We start from the raw sequence: 15,721 nt of genomic DNA, 5'->3' as shown, positions 1-15,721 counted from the left end.
CAATGTGAAGATTAACATAGCGTTACCGCTGGTAACGCTATTTTGAAACTTTCTAATTAATTCCCAAATGTTCATAAATAGATTTTTTTTTAAATATTACCAACCGGCGTTTATTTGTCAAGACTCATAGAGCCTTAGGTCAGCTCAGACAGTCCAACTTTGCCCCAATTTCGTTGTTACTGTCGAGTTGTTCACCGCTTTCCCTAGATCCTAAATGAATTTGCTGGGAGAAATTGCCCCGTCTCATGAGTGTCCAAAAAACAATGGTCGGACGCAAATGAAAAGAAAAACATATAATACACTTCCGAGTGTCAATCCAAAAGCAGGGTTGAGAAACATGTTTAGCGCAGCGCTTGGGCGCCCGTTTCCGGGTCGAGCGGCGTCGGCGTTGGCGTAACCGCACGCCTTGAATTATGGGAACCTTTTCAGCTAAATACAGCGGAGAAATTCGTTGGCTAATTTTAAGGGATAATTGTTTCTGCAACATCTAGCGGGAAAATTTTCCCGCTATTCTTAGGGCGAAAACGCTTCCGCTAAATTTAGCGGAAAATGTTTTCCGCTATATTTAGCGGGGAAACTTAACTCGCTATATTAGGCGGGAAACTTTTCCCGCTAAATTTAGCGGATTGAGCTTCTCCGTTCAATTTAGCGGAGAAATTGACGTCACGTGACCTAAACGCCAGTTCAACTTCCCCGCTAAATTCAGCGGAAAATTTTTCGCTAAATTTCCTTTCTAAATTTAGTGGGAACATGTTTCCGCTAAATTTAGCGGGTGAATTTTTCAGCTAAGTTTAGCGAAAATGTTTCTCCGCTAAATTTAATGAGAAAACTTTCCCGGTATTTTTAGAGGGGAAATTTTTCCGATAAATTTAGCGGAGAAACTAACGTAAGGTAAGCTCAACATAAATTCAATTTCCTCTCTAAATTTAGGGCAACACAATTTGCTAAATTTCCCGCTAATTTTAGCCGAGAAATTTTCCCTAAATGTAGAAGGAAATTTAGCAGGAAATTGCGAGGAGGAGAGGAGGGTACGCAGGGGAAAGAGGGGCATGCGCTCCCCTCCGTACCTTAGCATTTTCCTCCTCCAGAACTGCGCTTTAATTCGGCATTACAGACAATTGTAAACGTTTTTTTTTTTTTTTTTTTATCTGACTCATCCTCCTCGAGCAGCGCGCAATGTAGCCACTGCAGCCATTCACCATGGGTGGAACTTGACGTCGGCGTCAAGTCGGTAACAATGAGTGTACGGTAGAAGCCACGTCCTCATTGAACCAATGGACCTTTTTACAGTAAGCTCCTGCCCATGCGTACACACCCGCTGTCGCCATTTTCGCAGGACACCGGGAAGCGGTGTCCTGCGAAAATGGCGACAACATTGTCAGCATCTATCTTCGCGCGTATTTAGACTATTTTGACGCTTTGGTTTTCAGTATCGGTAGTCCGGTGTATAAAGAACACTGAAAACCGATACAACGGCACGATGCCAATGTGTATTGACGGGCGGGGCATGTTGGGCTGCTCTTCTACTGTAGTTCACAGACAACTCCCCAGACGGCACTCGTCACTCGAAAAAGGTTCCTTACAGATCTATCTTTTGCCGATTGATTACGCTGCCTTCATACCCACGCACCGGGAGAGGGGCGAGGTGACGAAAAGGTGGTTGTTGGTTGTCCCACGGACGTGTAGCTCCCATTTCACTGTCAGCTTGAGGGTGAACGAAGAATATCACTGTTGCTTTTCAGAACGAGCATCACTTTTTGTCTTAAAAATAATTTCTAAAAACTAAACAGAAAATCTCAGAAATTTGAGAAGTCCCTACGATTTCCAGTGGAAACAACAGGGTGCCCCTAAGTCCCTATTGTACCGAATAATACATGCGTAAAGGGACATAATCCGACATTTGATAACACTGCCGCGCAGCCCAAAGGCGCAACGTGACCTTCTAGTTTCAACGTCCTTCAATGGAACTGCAGGGCGTTACGGACAAGAAGGCCGAGTTCAAGATCAGACTAAATGACGAGCGCAAGGACAAGGGCAGAAACACCGACATCATACTCGTCGGTGTTTCTGCTCTCAAGAGACCTATGACATGGACACCAGAAACCCAACAGTAAGGCACATGGTACGTGGAAAGACCAAGATCCACCCGCAGGCCATGATCTCCATTTGCAGAGGTGGGTGGCAGCAGCAGATCAATACGAAGGAGTGGTGCAACTCGAAGCAAGAAGTGATTGTCGTGCTGACGACGATAGGAACCAAAAGACCGACACTCTTCAACTCGGCATACTCCAGACCTTGTATGAAGCAGGAAGATGCCCACCGATGGATCGCACATTTGACCAAGGCTTGCAAGGAACGCTACCTGATGCTACACTCGTAAAATTCTAGTAGTAATCACTAGGTAATAGCTAGTGACTGCTTTTGAGATGTTATTAGATACCTAATAACCGTAGGTAGTAACGGTCAAGCTAATGACAGTCACAAGGTCAAGAAGCTTGTAACGGTTACTAACCAACCTAGTATATTTTACTACCTTTAGCTAAAAAAGGGGTCTAACTGTCACAAGACACAGTAAGGACTACCCAATCCCAATTGACACTAATCACGCCAAATTCAAAACTGGTACAAAAATTATCTGCTTATACGCACAGTTGTACACATATTATGCATGTAACAAAGACAAGGGTTTAGAACTTGAAATACACACACGCGACAACCGGCCACCCAATTGCTGCCCCCAATGGCTATCCATGCTTATTTTATATTGAACATTTGAAAGACGTCGGTGGCGAATGACCACCTGGTCCGTGAAGGATGTTACAAATATGGGACTGCTTTCGCGCTAATATTGTTGTCCAATGATTTTGCTAAACATTCCACGGAATGTATCTCACCAAGAAGTAACGGTACACACAATAATTTTTTGCGACAGTCTGCAAAACAGCTTCCTCATAGATTCCCAGCAGCCATGTTCACGCTCCCCCGCATAGCAGCCACAGTTTGTTTGAGGTAGTAAACGAACCTGTAACTCGTTTGAGGTTGTAACATGCTCGCAAAAGTTAGTGAAGGTCAGAGAAAGGTAGTTTTAGCTTTATTTACTAAATTGTTACTACCTATCGCGGGTTCCAGGTTGCAACTAGTTTGTGAAAAGTTAGTGACTGTCAGAAAAAGGTAGTAACTGCTGAAATTATAACCTTTTTACGACTTTTTCTTTTTTTTTAAGATTGTAGTCGGCAGAAACTTTGACGTCGTACACAAGGACTGTGTCTACGAGAAAACGACGTGCAAAGGCGATGCAAAGAGAGGTGAAACTTGAGGGCTTCAAGCTCCTTAACATGGTGGAAATCAACACAAAAACCACGCCGAACTCCAGACAACAAGACACCACACTCGACGTGACCTTGGCAAAGCGCAAGCCGAAAGGACTACAGAGAACGACACCTGGGGAAGCGACCACCACCCAATCAGGGTGAAAATCGAGCAACCGGGTGGCCCAAGCGGACGCATGAGGAAAACAGGAATCATAATATGGGAGGGATGTTTTTAGGACACACATAGAAAACAAGACCCAGCTGAGCGATATAATAGAGCTTACAAAATCCGTGATGGAGGCAGTGAAGCGAGCCACCGTATGAAAGTGAGTAAGCGAAGACGGTCCGACGCCGGACACTCGGCTACTTTCCCTGTGGCACCGCAGGACGAACACTCTGAAGAAATATAGAAAGTTCCGCAGAAAGCGATACTTAAAGAAGGCTAACCAGCTCGCAAAGGAAGCACAAAAGTGCGCGGCGAAGATAAGCGGGACCAATCGACTCCGTATATCTGACTCATTCAACGAACACATGTCCCTTACACGGATGTAGGCCATGTATAACACAACGAAGCGAAAGGAAACACATCCCCGAATATTGTTCTGCGCGCGAATAAGAGCGTAGACAATATAATGAAAGAGACCGGTGATGTTTATTTTCCCCAACCCGCAACGGAACCAAACAAAGCCATCTATGAGCCGGAGCACGACAGCTTGGAGTCCTACTAGTAGGATTTCACCGCTTGGAAACTCGAAGCGGTCATAGAGATGGGAAACGAAAAGAACGCGGCGGGTCCCAACGGGGTTGACAACGCAATGTCCAAGAACATAGACGACGCGCATAAAAGCAAGCTCCTCAAGCAGATCAATCTGATTTGGCGCGAGGGGGGACCCTTGGATAAGTGGAAACTCTACTTGGGGGTCTGCCCGATTCCCAAACCCGGGAAGGTGGGCAAACCGCAGAGCACGAGGTCAATCTCGCTCACATCTGTCCTTTACAAACCAGTCAAAAGATTGATCTTGTCAGGGATCGACTAGATCCTCAACGAAAAGGAAGTCTTCCACCCGGCGCATACGGGCCTCATGAAGTAACTCGGCACGCACGACAGCCTGGTACTTATCAGGAAAAGGCTTCTTGGCACGTATATCGAAGGGCTCGAAGCCAGGTAACTGCAAAAGTAAGGGAAGATGCTAATGGCGTTCGACTTATTGAAGTCATTCGATACGCTCCCTCACGCTACCGTGAAGATGGTCAAGTCTTTCGAGCACGAGAGCAGCGAACGGCACAGCGCGGTAGGGGTCCCGCGGGGTGCAGACCAGTCTCCGACCATTTTCAACATCGCCATGATCCCGCTGCTGTGGAAACTAGCTCAAATACGGAACCGGGCCTTCACTGTGCACACGGAAGATGTTATTATATGAACGATTACTGAAAAGAGCGAAGAAGTGCAGACCGACATGATACATGGGGCTAAGCGCAGTCAACGCGTTCATGTAATACAAGGTGTTGCGCCCGGGTATTACTCACGTTCAACAGCATGGACATTAAGAAGACAGAAGAACACGCTGTCGTGTACGTAATCATAAACTGACACCTCGACGCCACAACGTAGATAGGAGATAACTGTTCACAAGAACTGTCCGTAGCGAGACTAATTACCACGCGTGCCGGCGGACTCGGAGAGCGGGTGGCAAGACCATGGTTCAGGCCGCCCCAGCATCCAAAATGGCGTAGGATTGTGTGTTTACAAGCTCAGAAGCCACCAGAAAAAACAAGTTGGAAACCCTTTTGAATGAGATGATAAGATGTATATTGGGGCTCCTCAAGTGCATGAGCTGCGCAAGGCGGTGCCGATTATTTCTCTCAGCGATATCACGACACAGCGAAAATATAACTTTCGACTCAACCTCATGCATACTCCTCGGAGCAGGGCGATCGCAGAACTCATTAGACGAAAGATGGATGGAACACCAACCCGGATTCTTCCGTACCGGAACAAGTGACGCCAAATCACCCCATTCCGCGCATGATGAACGCAGTCCCCAACCCTAAGAGAAGAGCGAAGTATGCGACAGACTCGACAATGAAACGAAAACCCCGGCCGGGGGAACGAGGATCTACTACAGAGACGCAACATGCAAAAAAAAAATGGCGGCAAAATCTGAGCGGCGACAGCTCGGCACCTTCCGAGCACAGGAATGACTGAAGCCAAACTCCTCGACCACAAGGAGATATCGACCACGCAGAAGGCAAAACTTTTGACAGTGCTACAGTGCTAGAGGTCATGGGGGGAGCTGATCCAAGCGCCGACAGCGACTCGACCCTGAGAATATTCACTGAGTGGCGGAACACAGCACGAAACTAATCACATCATCGGGAAGAACTCCCGACTTGTCGCGAGTCTCGCAAGCACCAAAAACGCAAAGACCAGCATTGATCACGGGACCGCAGGCATCGCAGGAAATGAAGCAGCCGACCGAGCCGCCACCGAGGAGCTATCCCGTTCCATCCCTCGGTAGTGGATCAATGCCATCGACGGTACCCCTGGATACTGCGGAGCAAGCGACCTGGTCTGGCCCCTGGACATGGCCTCCCTCTTCATTAGCATTTGCTTCCACTCGTCCTCCACCACCCCTCCCTAGACCTGACCATACCATAGCGTATATCGTCAGCGAAAAAATCACTCCACCTCCTCTTCTCTACAGAAAAACGGGCGCAGGTGATCGTCCTTGATTCAGGTCTTCTCTACCGCATTATAAAGAATCATTAAAACGTTTTCTCACTCACGCATGTCTATTTTGTTCCGAACGCCTTTGTTAACGCACACTACTGACCCACGCTTCGTGATTGCGACGCCGATGCCCAACGACTTCGTTACATCTCGGAACTATGGCTCTAACACTACAGCTACAGCCATAGACTGCCATAGTGGCGACGATGAAAGCAGACGGCCTTTTTGCTGCGGAAGAACTCTGAGGCACAGTGATACCAGGTGTGTGCTGAGGCGCTTGAACCATGCTTTTCTATTGGCTGAACGCGAAAAAAAATAGTTCAAAATAAGGACTTAGTGCAAAAGTCTGTTTTTTTCCAGCGCCTCATAATTTGACAAGCCTTGCAGGAAAAAGGTGTCTGCTTTAACCACCCGTGCCCCTTTTTTTGTGTATAACAAGGTTTAAAGTATCAAACTGCTGAATCAATTGCAGAGGGGGTGGGTCATATTGCACACTGACAATGCTAATTGAACGAAAGTTATTGGCGGAAAACCAGAGAACATATGATAGCCGAAGATATTTCTTATAGAGTATGTAGTTACGACGGTGTTCGGTGAGTTCACACTTTTATAAAAAACCAAAAATATCCGGTAAATATAGCTAAAAGTAGCTAAAAAAATAGGCTGAACCAAAGTGCGAAAAAAGTGGTTCTAGCGTGAGATGCCAATCACGCACTAACTTATAGCTCGGAGAACACAACTAGAACAGACGACTAGGTACGAATACTTGAAAGGATAAAATATGGAGGACGGGGAACAAAGCAAGACTTCTTCTAAAAAAAGAAAAGTCCTGTTACCGTCCCCGTCCTATAGACCTTTCCAGCGGCAGTCTCGAACGAAGCGATTTCCAGCGCGCGTCCCTGGTTTTGGAAGTGTACGTTAGTGTTGCCCGACTGCGCTGAGCTGTGGGTTTTCTCGTCAGTAGGCTGTGGCAGCCTGCGTAGGAGCAATTTTGAACGCTGGTGGCGGCAAAATCGCCTCGCTTTATTTTTTCTTTTGTGTTCTATGGCGAAGAGAATTTCTCGGAGTTATTAAGAAAGCGTTTAACTATTTTTGGGAACAAAAACAAACAAATGAAAGCTATTTTCGGCGAGTTCGTACGCGACAGAACGAATGCAACTGGGATGCTTGTTTCATTTTATGCTGATCCTTTAAACGGCACCATACACACAGCCGTGTCAACCTACAAAGATCTTAACTGCCTAACATATTTGACCACACCAGAGGATAGCCGAACCGCATGGGTATTGCCCGCTCACTATGTGAAATTCAACGAGTCTCGTCAATCGAACACCATATATTGTACGTACCCCAGGGTGCCGCGTTATCCGAACAGGATTTGAGAAAAGTCTCAAATAACGTGACAGCATATCCAATATACAGTGTCGACGATATTCACTTCACGACGATCGGACGGAATCCGGCTTGTCTTGGGGGTACGTTTTGAAGAGTGATGTTTTTTTTTACACAGCACTAAAGCAAATGAACCAACGTGTGTGTTCAGTTCCCCTACCCCGGACCCTATCAGCTACTTCTCGCCAAGACCGGGAACATAACCGGGAAGGCTTTTCGGAGATTATCTCAACGGTAATCTAATAATCCTCAAAGAACGTCGAACGGCCCGCGTCGCGGCCTGCTTGACGTTCGCTTTCTTCGCTCGCTCTCTTCGTTCGTTTCCTGCGAAGGTCCAGCAGGCTACAAACCCTGGTATTCCCTGGTTCTCACAGTGGAAGATTACAAAAACACGCAAGCATCCTGAACAGGCAAATAGAGTAAACACTTACAAGGAAAGCCGGCGAACTCCGAACACACAATGCAGCTGGGGAGTCGCGCTGACCGGGTTTCCACAGCTCAGGCGGGTGGCAGGAATTTTTGGCTGATAGGGGTCGCTCGAGTCGCAAAATGGCGGCGGATAGCGAGCTGTTTCTGCAAAGGTCTATATGTTTTGACCATTCAAGTATTCGTATATCTTCACAAACACGCTCGTTTTCAATCAGTACTAGATGAACCGGGCACACTCATGTTCTAAGCGAATGTCGCGGGGGTGTTTTTCTTTTCTAACTCATATTCATATCCGCCCTTCTTTTCGTCTAACACGCACAGACATGGAATAAAACAGGCAGAAAACAAACCCCTGTTTGAAAATAAACAAGCATTCGCCGCTCATGTTTCTGTTCGTTTTCAGCTTTTTTGTCAGAAGTCCTGAACAGTCCTTTTACCTTTTAGGACAAAATGTGTTTTTTCAGCCCAATTTCATAAAAAAACACGTCATTCAGAACCATCACGAAGAAGAGTCCCAAAGGAAGGTCAGTAAGAACCGTCACGTCAAAACTACCGCTAAATTTAACCGGGAAATTTGTCACGTGACCAGGTCATGTGACTTCGTCGCGACGTGACGTAAATTTCCCCGCTGACTTTAATTCAGAAACTGACGTCATGTAAACTCAAGGCGTAATATCAATTACCCCCCCAAATTTAGCGGCAGCATTAATGTCACGTGGCGTCACCCCGTTATGTGACCTCAAGTCACGTGGCCGCAATATCTGCGAGGCGACTCTGCGAGCTGGCATTTTCCGTTCAACACATTCCCTGACCCTGTTATTTGACATCATAATAACGCTCGGTTTTTTATTTGTGCAGGACACGCAATGGAATGACATCGACTACATGAACGATGGAAACGACTTCACCTACGACCCTCACCAGTTCCGTGGACTCCCAGAGTTTGTGGACGAGCTGCAGGCCGGTGGCCGTCACTACGTCATCATCCTCGTGAGTTTTGCAGCGGGTACCTTAGCGACCGTGCCGATGCCTCTCAGACGCTTTCTGTACACGAAGATTGATCGATTTTCCTGAGTTAGCTTTATATTTTGGAAGGTTTAACTTCGCTAGTAAAGACAGTGTACTTGAACTTTCTGGATTCTTTGTAGGTGTGAGAATGTTACGCTTTTACTTATGAAGCTACAGAATGACATAGACGTTCATGATGGCGTGTGGGTTTGGAAGTGTAATAATATTGTTTTAAATGTAAAGTAGTAATCCGCGTGTAAAACTGTCTGGATGTTCTATTATTTTTATATGTTTAGGAATTACTAGCGTATGATAGTGAAGCTATAGAAATTATGAAACTTTTTGCTGGTCTTGCTATGGCGTCTGAATTGCCAGTATTATCCAAGTGCACTTTGTGTGAGCATCCAAAGGTGTCCGCATACTTGCAGTGAGCCATACATTGGTTCATGTGTTACGTCTTCTTGGCTAGTGAAGAAGTCATTCCAGCTATTGGAATTCGATGCAGTAGGAGAATCGCCGGAGTTTATGCTGTTATACAGAACAGTCATAACGTTTCGAACTTTGGAGATTTTCTATATGCAAGAGGATTTGTAACGAGACCTACTAAAAAAAATAATAGAACTTACATTAGCGCTCTCATCTTATTTAAGATGAGTCTACTGTTACCTACATAGAAAGACACTCAAAATACTAGTATTCGTTTGTTAATGTTATCGTTTTTGTCTTGTTTTCGGAGGGGAGGGGGGAGGGGGGAAAGGGGGGGGGGGTCAGTGTATGAAGGCATGCGGGAAGATTAATTCTGCTTTCCTGAACACAAATAACGTATTCAAAATATGTCGAGCTTTCGGGATTTCCTATATCCGGGTGAATTATTGCTGCATTATTGTGGTGAGCTGGGCGAGTTGGATATTGTTCAAAATAACAAAACATAGCGCATAAAAAAATGAAACAAAGTCACACGCACAATAGACAGTTTTTTTTTCTCGTTATTATGTGCAAGCTGTGCGCCATCGCATATTTTAGCGTGTTTTTTTTTTGCCTGTCTTGTTTTTCTGTTGTTTTTTTTTTATTCAGTGGTATGCGTGCCCTGGTGGCACGATATTTAAAAATATATTTTTGGGCACGATAATAAGGAAGTATCATTCTTTGTGTGCTACACAGTTTAACCCGGTTCATTGTTGTTGTTGTTTTATTACAAAATTTCGGGCTGCGATCTTTTAATAATTTATGATAGACTCACACTGATAAAACCTCACACTCCAACAGTTCGGCGCATCACCTAATTTATTAAAATACCAAGCGGACTTAAGAACAAACAAATAAAAACTACGAATTTCCGTTTTGCAAAGGACCCTGCAGTGAGCGGCTCGGAACCTGCAGGAACCTATCCTCCCTACGACCGAGGCATGGAACTGGACGTTTTTGTGAAGAATGCCTCTGGGAGCGTCGTGTACGGGAAGGTGAGCGACGCGTGCAGCAAGTAAGTTAGGTTGACTTGCTGGGCCTGTTCAGAAACATATACTCCCATACTACGTTTCACCTTAATTCTGGACGCAGCCCACAACATGATGGCACCGATCAAACAACGTCAAAAGCGAAAGTCACTGGAACTTGCAAAAGTATAATTGGTTCGCTAAAATAATTTCTCGCTCACTTTATTTGATTATTTTGTTTGTTTTCTACACAAACACCCAGAACCTGCATCAAAACTAAAGCCAAACTTTTTTTTTTTTGAGCGACTGAGTAAACAGATTAAAGAGCTTGAACTTGAAACCCCAACGTGCCATCATGCAAAGAGAAGTGCATATATCGTCGTGATTCGCGTTAAATCGAATATAAAAGTAATTACAATCACTGAAACTCTAAGAAATGCAGGGCGGGACTTAGTAATTTCACCTTTTTACCTTGTGGTTTGTTCCGCGTTGCTCTTACGTTCAAACTATGAAATAACGTTGGCTGCGAAGCAAAAGCTTGGGAAGTCTTCGCGTTTTTAAATCATTGGATACAGAGGGTGTTTCTTCATGTATTGTCCGAATTTCACAATCAATGCCTTCGCGTGGCTAATAACGCTAGCCATACGCTTTGTTATCTCAAACGTAATTTTCCTGTGGTCCCTTCATTGTTACAAGTATTTTTTATAAAATATTAGTGTGGTCAAAGCTACAGTATAAAGCCTCCATCTCAGATCACAATACCTTTTATTTTACTGACTCACGTGAATTTATTAAGAACTGATCCGCCCGTTTTACTCTTGTAATTATAATCACGCATTGAGTCTAACATCAATGAATAACATAATCGACTGATATAGTGGTTTTCAATTATGCTCTGCATGTTTCAAATTGAAGCCATATGAACATTTTACTACTTAAAAAGTTAGTTAAGGAAGTTTAGTAAATTATCCGACTCTCCCAAAGATTAGCCAACCAAGTAATGTCCCCTTGGCCGTATAACTCACCAGTACAAACAGTATTAGTTCATATTTTACGAATGTTTTGTAACAAATCTCATCGAAATAAAATGGAATACCCGGTATATATTTACAGGGTATTCCACGTAATTTGAACCAAGCTTTAAAACTTTTTGGTACATTTCAGGAAGACAAATTTGAACGAAAAAGGTTGGGCATTGTTTGGAGCATGTCGGGCTTTTTTCTCCTTCTTTGCCCAATTAAAATATTAATAAAATAAATTATTTAACTTTTTAATTATTCAGTTTAGAGCAAACGCTACAAAGACAAAGTTGCAAAGCGTTCTCAGAAACATCGAATTCAGTGGCCTTTATCAAGTATCCCCTAACATAATTCGTTTTTCAGGCTTCAAATAAAATGCCCAAAATATGAAAAAAAAAAAACACGTATTGCTTAAGAGCGCTCAGTCAAAAATGCTCTATTCAGCAGGCAGGCCTAGATTATTGAAGCCGCAAATGGGAGCGCTGCAATACAAGGTGCACATGAGCAAAGTCACACGCTTTTTTTTTGTAATTCGGAAACATTTTTCGAAGCCTATAGACCAACACGCTGTTTACAAACAAGCCCGCGTTTGCCCCCACCAGGTGTGGGCACTGCGCGTGCGCAGAAACCGAATTCGCGTGAAGTGAAGCGTCTGCGCATGCGCTACGCCGTCGACAGCGCCACCGCAGCTGTGTGAAGCCAGGGCCGCGTTTTGGTCTATAAAAAAACGTTTCAAGGTTTCTTGATAAAGACCACTGCATTGGATCGTTCTGATGGCGCTCTACAATTTTGTGATAGCAACGTTTGCTCTAAAATTAATATTTAAAAAAGTAAATAATTAATATCAATAATTTATTTAATTTAGCAAAATACAAAAAGGCCTGACATGCTCCTGACAACATACTTATTCGTTTGGTTTCGTCTCCTAAATTGCGCCAAAATATTTTTAAAACTTGGCGCAACTTAAGGTGGAATACCCTGTAAATATGTAGATATAGACGTATATCTGTGAAGTTTTTCCTCAAAAGAATGTAGTGTTTCATTGCAAAACTGAACTGTCCATTGCGGAACGCTCATTATCCACCCAAAGGTACTGGCAGAAACCAAAACCTGATGCTAAAGCTTAATCATTAACCGTTATCTGAAGAAAAAAATGATTAGCGATTATCTCAAATTTTTAAAGGAAAATGGGACTCATTTTCGCCATAGAGCTTCCCCATTTCCCATTGAAATTTTCAACGAAAAAAGGCTTACCACTTTTCAATAACAAAAAGCACCCATCGAAACTCCAGAAACGGCAAATAGTTATAATCTGAAAAGTTGAGCTTGTTTTGAAAGTACTGCTTAACTAAGATAATATGAAAACATCGCTTACATACTACAAGCATGTGCTGACAATGAACAACAATGCCTGTTCATTATTTTTTTTTTCACAGTGCCATCATTGCACTAATGCATTGACGAGGGGACTGGATTACAATTCAGGAAATCACCTTACAAGTTACGATGAGAGGCTCGATTAATATTATATTTGCAGGATTATGAATGAATCTATAATTCCCTCGAGTAAGTTATAGGGTTACTATGCTGTGAAAATAAAACACGGTGATATAACAATATTGTTTCAATATTCAAGCGAATAAGAAAACTTAGTGGGGAAGTGATGGACAATGAGGGGACAGGAGGCTTTACGCAGTAGAAACAGGTTTAAATTGCTCTAAAAGATAGGAAGGTCAGGCATAAATGTAGGCCGTATTTTATTTGGCAAACCGTCGAAAAACGCAAGTAATCCCATTAAATAAGAAGTTCACCACGCATTCAGATATGCTCAACGTTCTTAGCTAGGGTAGAATGATGATTCCAGATTAAAAATGCCCACTCCTATTTCGATCTAACAAAATCAAGATAAAATGACCGTTTAACGCAGTAGTATATACTTCACGACACCGTGGGCAAAGCCAAATATAACACACTAAAGTGGAAAAAGTATTTTCACCTATTTTCCAAGCCCTTGATATTAAACTGCTTGTAACTTATGTGTTGTTGGCACTTTATAAATCTTGCTGCTAAAATTTCTTCTCTGTAGGTTTTTTTTATTCATACTGCTAACCTCTTTCGAGGTCGTAGCAGGAGTGGAAAACACATAGATACAAATATTTCATGATGCACTCATTTACACAAAACGTTGCAAAAATCTGAATAGGTGGCTGCATAGACGACATCGGGTGGCAGGTTGTTCCAGTCAATTACTGTTCTAGGAAAGAAGGAATATTTAAATGATTCATTTTTATAATTATATGGTTTAAGTGTCTTCTGATGGGAATATCTGGATACTCTAGGACAAAAAAAAATTCAATGTACTGATTCTTGTCTATTCCCAGCTCATTGCTAACAATTAAATAAAGGAATTTCAGACGATTTTGTTTCCTTCTTTCCTGTAACGTTTGGAGTCCTGCTCTAGCACACAAGTTTGTGGGGGACACATAAGAAGAATACATACTAAAAACAAATTGCACTGCAAGTCTCTGAACCCTTTCTAAATTAACTATGTTAGAAGTCGTGTGCGGGTCCCACACACTGCTAGCGTACTCTAGAATTGGCCTAATAAACGTTTTATATAACAACAACTTAGTATCAGTTGGCCCATGTTTAAAATTCCTGCGCAAAAATCCCAGTTTATTTATCGCCCTTGCGATCATTTGGCCAATATGCATATTCCAACTAAGTCAGACATTATAGTGACACCGAGGTACTTACAAGGGGACACTCTAGGTAGATTATGACTGCCGACTGCATAGTCAAAGTAAATAGGATTCTTTTTTCGAGTGACAGACATGCACACAGTTTTAGTAAGATTAAGTGACATTTGCCAATTTTTGCACCACATATGAAATTTTTCTAAAGAAGAACGTAGTATTTCATAGTCACTGGAACTCTTAATTCCATGAAGAAGAATACAATCGTCTGCAAACAGTCGCAACTTGGCAGGAACTCCGGTCTGAATGACATTAATGAATATTAAAAACAATAATGGCCCTAGCACTGATCCCTGACGGACACCCGAAGAGACATGAACAAATGAAGAGCGTGCGGTGTTCAACTGCACATATTGTCGCCGATGAGACAGGTAATCTTGAATCCAGTTTAATATTTGATTGTTGTTTAAAATTGTGCTCAGCTGTTTAACAGCCTTATGTGGAATACGCGATCAAAAGCTTTCGAAAAGTCTAAATAAATTACATCTATCTGACGCCGTTTGTTAATTACTGTGGCGAACTCGTGAACAACTTCAACTAGTTGCGTAATTGTAGACACTTTCTTGCGAAATCCATGCTCAATGCTGGTAAAAAATGATTAGACTCGAGGTAGGACGATACGTGCTTGAACACCAGATGTTCTAGAATGTTACTACACGTGCTCAAAAGAGAAACAGGTCGATAATTGGATATAAGTTGTGGTCGGTTTGCCTTGCTGCATACCCGACCCGGAGGAATAACACGGAGCCAACGGTTTCAACAACAAGAAACTACATTTAATTGGACTTGGACAAGACAATTAACATTGCTACCGGCGCTGCCGCAGTCCAGGCAGCGACTCTCCGTGCGCCGCCTCTGATCTGCCTTATCAAGGCGGCGCATCCGATGTGCGCGTGGCTGGCGTGACGTCGCCGCCACGCGGGAAAAGTACGGCTTGAGCCTCGCAGTCGGGCAACTTGGCTTGGGAGCCGCCAGGGTGCACACAAAGTTTAGAGTCACCCAATTTAGGTACCGGTATTATTTGGGCAACTTTCCACCCCCCAGGGACAGTGGCGGTAATTAATGAACATCGGAATATGACAACCAAATATTTAGCACACCACTCGGCGTATCTTTTCAGAAATTCATTAGGAATACAGTCCGGGCCTAGTGCAGTTTTAACATTGATATTCAAAAGGATATTTAAGTTGCCCTCTTCCGATATAACGATATTAGGTAAGGAATTTCTGTTTTGAGTTTAGTTGGCTGCCGGCTCGAAAGCATGTCCTAGCCCATCATCTACGGTAAAAACACACTTGAAATAATCATTGAAGGCACTAGCCCTTGAAAGAGGGTCATCAACGTTCTGGCCGTTAACAGTAACTTTATTCACATTATGCCTCGTCGGCGACAAGAGCCAAAACTTCTCAGGTGAAGCTTGGACGAAATCAGTCAAAGTTACGTTAAAATACCTATATTTTGCTTCTATGATTTTTTCTTTCAGTTCACTATTTATGTTGTGAATGAGGATCGCATCTCGCTTTCGCTTTCTTAGCCTAGAAAGCCTACGACGCAGATATTTAATTTCTCTGGTTATCCATAGGTTCTGTTTATTCAAGACCTTCTCCCTTTTCGGCACGAATTTATTAATGCCCTCTATAGC

General features: G+C 43.4%; 1 protein-coding gene across 1 annotated transcript in view; it reads left to right on the top strand.

The window, feature by feature from the left end:
- LOC115315116 (lysosomal alpha-glucosidase-like) overlaps nucleotides 1–15,721 on the top strand; it is an 85,515-nt gene that overhangs the window by 45,484 nt on the left and 24,310 nt on the right. The window contains exons 6-7 of the mRNA XM_040221063.1: nucleotides 8,722–8,853; nucleotides 10,221–10,331. Coding sequence (XP_040076997.1) covers nucleotides 8,722–8,853; nucleotides 10,221–10,331 — 243 coding nt within the window. The remainder of the gene's footprint in view (nucleotides 1–8,721; nucleotides 8,854–10,220; nucleotides 10,332–15,721) is intronic.

Source organism: Ixodes scapularis, unplaced genomic scaffold, assembly GCF_016920785.2.
Source record: "Ixodes scapularis isolate PalLabHiFi unplaced genomic scaffold, ASM1692078v2 PGA_scaffold7__128_contigs__length_106722199, whole genome shotgun sequence".
NCBI lineage: Eukaryota > Metazoa > Arthropoda > Arachnida > Ixodida > Ixodidae > Ixodes > Ixodes scapularis.
This window is presented reverse-complemented; position numbering and strand designations above follow the sequence as displayed.